Consider the following 7,299-nt stretch of genomic DNA (forward strand, 5'->3'; position numbering starts at 1 on the left):
CGCCATCACCACCACTAATACCACGCCGCCACCACCACCATCACCGCCACCACCACTGTCACCACCACCGTCATAATTTTTGCAGACACTGCTGTCACCACTACCACCGCCGCTGCCACCACCACTATGTCGCAACCATTACCACCACTGCTGTCACCACCACCACCATGCCGCCACCATTACCACCATTGCTACCGCAGCCACTACCGTCACCACCACTACCATGCCATCACGCTGTCACCACTGCTGTCACCACCACCATATAGAAAGAAAAGTGATGATCTGAATTTTTTTTATGTTTAATAGGAATTATTTTTATTATATTATTTGTTGTGTTTTCAAACACAATTCTTATTTTATCAAACGCGTTTTTTTCTCAAAAATTGTTCCAAGGCACAAAAATAGAAAAAAATTGTTTCTTTTCAAAAACAGTACCAGAGAACATAATAGTTGTCATGCATACTCTTAAAATAATTACTTTTTAAGTTTATCTTTTTATGTCAAAATTTTCTTTTCTCTCTAAATATCCATTTATGCTTATACTCTTAAATCTCCTTTTTATATTAAAGTGTATTTTTCCTCTCCAAATCTCACCTATTCTACTCCTAGATATCTTAACTTTGATTTAATCTCTTTAATCTATTCCCCTTAGAGAATGACCTACATAATTATTAACTTCGCTTTTAAAACTTTCAAGATTGGAGCAGGAGCTACCCCATTTTTGTCCGCACATGAACCCAGATCTTTTCACCACTAAATTATCACCCGCACACCCTGACGTAATTAAACCACTATGATGACACATCACAGTGACGTCACTCAACCCATCTTCGTACACGTGGCAAACCCTAATCCGTCGAAATACACGCGCGTTGATTTCACTCACAAAAGATGCCAAAGGTGCAGAATTTTCCTTGCAAAGTACGTAAGATCACTGTATAAAAATAGCAAGTGGCTCATTTATTATTGCTCATTTATTATTGTCTTCAAAATACTGCGGCTAAGTGTGACTTCTAAAACTAAATAAATATCCGAGCCAAAGAAGAAGAAGAAGAAACATAAGATAGTTGTTATCTTCAACTTAAAAATAAGGCAAAGAAAAACATAGTGAAATTAAGTGAAACAACAATGGACGATGTTGTTGTTTCGGATCATAGTAAAGCAATTGAGGAGCTTGTGAGAGGGCGTGAGTTTGCTAACCAGCTTAAACTACTCTTCATCAATGGTTGTGATGATCATGATCATGATCATGATCATGATCATGAGTCAGCAACCCCATTTGCCCAAACCCAAAGCCTTGTGAAGAATGTTCTAAACTCCTTCACCAACGCCTTCTTCCTCTTGAACAAATACCCCACTTCCCAATCCCATGATCAAGTTTCTCAGATTCAAAAAAGTCCCTCTTCTTCCTTCATTACTCCCACTAAATCTGAGGACTCTCAAGAAAGTTGCAAGACTTCAACCATTAAGGACAGAAGAGGGTGTTACAAGAGAAGGTTTGTTTGTATATACTACATATTCTAGTTAATTCTTATATATATGATATGATATGATATATATATTCAATTTCATCTTGTATATATATATGCAGAAGAACTACACAAACATATGAGAAGTGGTCCAAAACTCCAACAGCTGATGGCCATCACTGGAGAAAGTATGGCCAAAAATTGATCCTCAATTCCAAATACTCAAGGTACTAGATCAATTATTAATTACATCCTTTTCCCTTTATCTCATATTAACAAGGATCTTTTGTATTAAATAAGATTTCTCACCAACCCTATTCTATATATAATATAACTAATTCTGGAAATATAAAATTAATAACAAAAATCCATGATATGCAGGAACTACTACAGGTGCACTCACAAGATTGATCAGGGTTGCCAAGCAACAAAACAGGTGCAGCAAGTTCAAGAGGAGCCTCCATTGCATAAGATCACCTATTATGGTCACCACACTTGCACAAACTTGTTACTAAACCCTGAGATCATACTTGATTCCAATTCTGCTCCTAATGGCTCTTCCATATTGCTTAGCTTTAACAACACCTTCCCAATTCCAACAAAACAAGAGTGCCCCTTTTTATCACCATCTTTTCCCTCTCCACCACTTGAGGAGTGTAAGGAGGAACTTCCTTCAATATCTTCCTCAGATGATTACCTACTCTCCCCTGAGCCCACGTTAGATAATAGTTTTTTCAGGGATGACACCTTATCATCTACCCTCCAATCTCATCATACAGATCTCATGTATGATTCTTTTGACCTTGATGATATCTTGAAGCATTTCCCTGGTCTTTTATGATTCGGTATGTTTTTAAGTGTAATCTTTTTTCTTCTAGTAAGGAGTGCAATATCAGTAGTACGAAAAGTTAATTAGTAAATGTTGCTTCATCTTTTTCTTGATAGTGGCAAGGGCTTGCAATCCATCATTGTAGTATCTTTACTTAATAAAACGTGTTTGATATTATTTCCTATTATATTTCCTTCATATTCTAATGAATATGTTTCCCTTTCATCCAACAAATTTAAAGCAACATGCAAAGAGGATTAGAGCTGCTAAGTGCAATGACTATATGGGTCACATCAATATAAATCCATATTAATGATGAAACGAACCAAAACTATAGGCATATTTATATTTTTCCTCCCCTTTGGTTGATTCCCAAAATTCATTTATTTTGAATACATCATCTTCAAGGGATTAAGAGCAACATAAAGTTACACCTTCTTGCCACTCCCTATTAAACCCTAATTAGTGAAAGTTGGAGTGAGGTCGCTTAACTATATATTGGTCATGTTAAGAACGTGCTTTAATTTAATTGGTACATATTCAGAGGTATAATTGTCATTTTCACTCCTCCACACATATTTGATATTCTTGATATATACGAATAAGTGAACAAAATCAACAAATATTAGCCTGTAAAAGGGAATTCTCGAAATTTTAACTAATTTCAACTTTGATCCATGCTACTTGTTCCCTTGAGTGTTGTGAAGTGTGTGTGATGCATTCGGGGTGACTATTTCGGAATGAGTTTAGAATCGGTCTTCTGAATAAGGCTCAAGCTTTGTGATGAGCACCTAGGTCTTTAGGCTTTCGAGGTCGTTTACATGAAAATTTTAATTATTTTTTATTTATCTTTTATCTTTTTAGAGTAAATACCATTTTCGGTCCTCAGCAAATTTTACTATGTCCGCTTTAGTCCCTAGCAAATAAAAAGGTTATTCGTGGTCCATAAAAAATTCAAAATGAACCCATTTTAGTTTTTTTGAGGATTAATGTGAGTCTTTTTGGGATTTATGAGGGACCACGATTTCAACTAAATAGATCCATTTTGAATTTCTTAGGGACCACGAATAGTCTTTTTTATTTGCTAGGGACTAAAGCGGGTATTGTAAAATTTGCTGAGGACCAAAAAGAATATTTACTCATCTTTTTATTTTCGTAGGGATATTTTCATAATTCTTGTTATTTGGTGTTTCGTTGCATATTTAAGGACATTGTGAATCCTAATTTATTTGGTTGTTTTTCATTAAATAAAAATTATATTGAGAGCTATGACTATGACTATACTCTGAATTATAGTTTGTTCAATTTAGTCAATTTCGCACACGCTTTGGCATTAGTGTGCGTAGAGACAAATTCGTAGTTAATTTTATCTAAACAGAAGTTACCAATATTGAAATAAGTTTGTAAATTGTCGTAAATTAAGTTTCTAGGAAGGGCGTTAGACTTATGTCATACGAGTATGATGTCATGTGAGACAATCTTCATTGTTATAGATCAATTAATTAATCGTTGATGAAGTTGCGTAGACTGATTGCAATGTGGAGCTTGTTTTTGCTGGAAAAGAACGTGAGAAGCAATTCAACTGTGATTTGCTTTCTTCAATTGGAGGTTAAATAAAAAAAAAAAGATTTATAGGGATAAAAATTTGAGAATTAAAAAGAATAATAATTGAATCAATTCGTTATATATATTTGAATTTGTTATAATATATAAATAAATATAATTGCATAAATTTTTTTTGACATTACTTTATCATAGTTTGAATGAGTTTTATTTTTATTGTCTGAATTGAAACTATCAAATTTATAAGAAAAATAATTTTTAAAATGATGTAAAATTTATGCTTGAAAATATCAAATAAAGGATTAAATTTTTTTTTCTTAAATTTTATAATCGTAATTACTACTTTAGAGTGAGTTAGGTTTACGGGATATCTCCACAATGAAGAAAGATGCCCAATAATTATTGAGTGGCATGATATTTATCCAACTGTGGTCCAAAGATCTTCTCCAGAATCTGAATCCCTGCTTTTTTGAAAACTTGTTCATTATGAGCAATATAAAATCCAAAGGAAATTAAAAAATCATAAAACATAAAATTATAAAATCATAAAATCATAAAAATGTAAAAATATTTAGAATATTAGTAAAATTATTTTGATGAAATAAAATCATAAAAATATAAAATTGTAGTAATAAATCAAGATTTTAACAAAAGTTTGTATTACCACTTGAGTCAACATAGGAGTTAAAGGATTTGATATCATCTACTATCTATCAAGACCAGGAGTCGTGCATGCATAAATGGATATCATCTAATATACATCTGAATTTTCCTACATGCATATACATCTGCAGAGTCTATTTGATCTTCGAACAACTTTTATAAAAGACAAAAGTTGATATATTCTCATTTAATCTATTGGATCCTCTCATGTGCCAAAAAAACATGATATGGTCATATGGGAAGATCACAACCATACAAAGGTAAATCAACGGTTATGATTTCGTAACTACTTATTTTATCATTTTTTCTCTCTCCTCCTTTTTTATCATTGATTCACCTTTGTATGTTTATGATTCCCCACATGACATGGTCATGTGAATTTTCACATGAGAGGATCCGGATCCATTATTTTTATATTTTGGATTGAGGAAGGTTATATTTAGAATTTATTTTCTTTTACAACCTCTTATAACTATATTTTAACCGTTAAATTTCGCCGATCAATCCTATCGGTTATCATTTATTGTGAATTAATAATTAATTAAATAAATTTAATTTATGAAAATAATAATCGTTGATTGACGGAAATCAACAGTTAAAATATAATTGTAAGAGTTTATAAACGAAAATAAGTTATAAGTATAACATTCCTCCTTTGCATTACAACTACCAACAAAAAATATTTTGGTTTGGAGATTGAATATTCTTACTACCAAATGTTGCTATTACCAATTTACTATAACTTTTCAGTCGTTGGATCCCACTTTTTAGCAGACAATTTTTTAAAATTTTTTGAAGATAGAGAAAAAAAATAACTTTTGATATACTAGCTGTAATACATAATTATATTAGATTCATGATAAATTGGTAGTAGAAATATTTGGTAGTAAGAATATCATATCGGTTTGTTTTGATTTGATACTTAATTTTATATAAAATAGCATACAATATTAATTTAATAGAACTTCTTCTTCCAAGATCTATTCCAGAAAAGGGACAATTTGGAAGTTAATTTTACAGTAATATTTTTTTATGTAAATGAAAAATAAATTCGGTAAATTTCTCAAACGAGAATTCAATTGATTTGGACTTCTTTAATCTTGAATTGAAATTCAGACAAGAAAAAAAAAGCTTCTTTTTCCCAAAAGGCCGGTCACCATTTTTTTATCATTATTATGACCATCTGTTTCGCTTTGAAAGTTTTCCTGTTGTACAAAAGCAAACAAATCATTGGTCATTTTGTCCAAGATGCTATTAATGAAGCACCACAACATACCTAGGAAGTTGAATTTCTTGGTAAATACTATTTGCCTAAAAGTTTATAATTAAAGCATCTAGAAGTCACTGTTCATTGTCAATTCTTAATCAATAAAATTTTAGTATCACTAGTGTACTTTCTTCCTTATCAAAAGGAAAAAATATAAAATATGAGTGAAAATATAAATAAAAATATTAATGATATAAATAGGTTGCTTTTTTGTCATATTTAATAAAAAAATATATATCCAGTGTTCTATACATTCCAAATATTAAAAATTTAAGACATGTTTGAAATCTGTTTTTTTTTTTTAAATTGAATTTAAAAAAAAAAGAAAAAAACCTATTTAATAAGACTTGTTTTATACAATAAAATTTAAAATTATAACATTTTTTTTAAAATCAAATTTAGAAAACATATGTAAATTGTTTTTGTTTTATGTTTGAACTTTTAAATTTAAAAAAAAAAACAAAAAAATATACCTATTTCATTAAATACTCTACAAAATAATTTTTAAGAAAAAAAAATCAGAACACAATCGTATTTTCTCCACGTATAAAAAGCGGAAAACACAAAATAATATGAACAGGTGGTGATTGGAAAGGAGGTTAGCTATTTTAATTGAATTTATCTTTAAAGTATATATATATATATATATATATATATATATATATTAATTTAATTCATAAATAAATTGTAATCTTAATTTATTAAATATTAAAAAATATTTTTACCAACAAAAAATATTAAAAAATATACTTAATTATGTACTTTATCAATAAATTCCTCTTTTAAAAAAGCCTTTTCAGTTAATAATATCAAGTTCGAAATGTTTCTCTTTCAAGGAATGAATAATATTACATCACGTACGTAGATTTTAACAACACTCAATTAATTAGTAAAATATCACGTCATGAAGATTTCTTGGATTGTCCAAACATATTCCAATATTCCCATCGATTGACTGCGTTCAGAAAGTATATAGTAATTAATTTGATCAGAATGAAATTCTTCCTCCAATCAGTTGTGTATGGTCTTGTTAATAGTTTTTTTACGTTTTTACGAATTTCTTTTATCAAAACGATTCTATTAATATTTCAAATGATTTTATGTTTTTACGATTTTTTATGATTTTTTTACATTACGATTTTATGTTTTATGATTTTTTAGTTCCCTTCCAATTTTACTTAAAATAACAACGTTGGTCTTGTCATCATCTTCTTGTGTGTGTAAGAACAAATACCATGTATTTAGAAATTAATACAGAGAATCCAGAAAGAAGATTATCGGGGCTTCATATTTCCCACTATATATATATGTATGAGTGTGACATTCGCATAAGATATCTATTAAGGGTGGAACAAAAAAAGACAGAATAGGAAAAGTGAAGGAAAATAGAGTCGTGGAAGGACAGCGCCTTTTAAATAATAAAAATAGAGAATATTTAGGGTGCTTGGAAAATGTGGTGTTTCAGTGAGTAAATGGGTGGACCTCTAAAGACGTGTGGGGATGGAGGG

At 30.3% G+C, this 7,299-nt stretch overlaps 1 protein-coding gene across 1 annotated transcript; it reads left to right on the forward strand.

The window, feature by feature from the left end:
• Positions 1-1,128: 1,128 nt before the first annotated feature.
• LOC133312331 (WRKY DNA-binding transcription factor 70-like) lies at positions 1,129-2,310 on the forward strand. Its single transcript, XM_061513498.1, has 3 exons — positions 1,129-1,496; positions 1,592-1,696; positions 1,851-2,310. Exons 1-3 carry the CDS (start codon positions 1,129-1,131, stop codon positions 2,308-2,310), a joined length of 933 nt encoding a protein of 310 aa, XP_061369482.1.
• Positions 2,311-7,299: the final 4,989 nt, after the last annotated feature.

Source organism: Gastrolobium bilobum, unplaced genomic scaffold (genome assembly GCF_033153095.1).
Source record: "Gastrolobium bilobum isolate Gb01-03AN ecotype WA unplaced genomic scaffold, APGP_CSIRO_Gbil_v1 utg5831, whole genome shotgun sequence".
NCBI classification, from domain to species: Eukaryota; Viridiplantae; Streptophyta; class Magnoliopsida; order Fabales; family Fabaceae; genus Gastrolobium; species Gastrolobium bilobum.

Coding starts and splice junctions, on each gene's coding strand:
- LOC133312331 (XM_061513498.1), top strand. CDS start 1,129: ATGGACGATGTTGTTGTTTCGGATCATAGTAAAGCAATTGAGGAGCTT. Junction 1,497..1,591: donor AGAGGGTGTTACAAGAGAAG/GTTTGTTTGTAT, acceptor ATATATATGCAG/AAGAACTACACAAACATATG. Junction 1,697..1,850: donor CTCAATTCCAAATACTCAAG/GTACTAGATCAA, acceptor CATGATATGCAG/GAACTACTACAGGTGCACTC.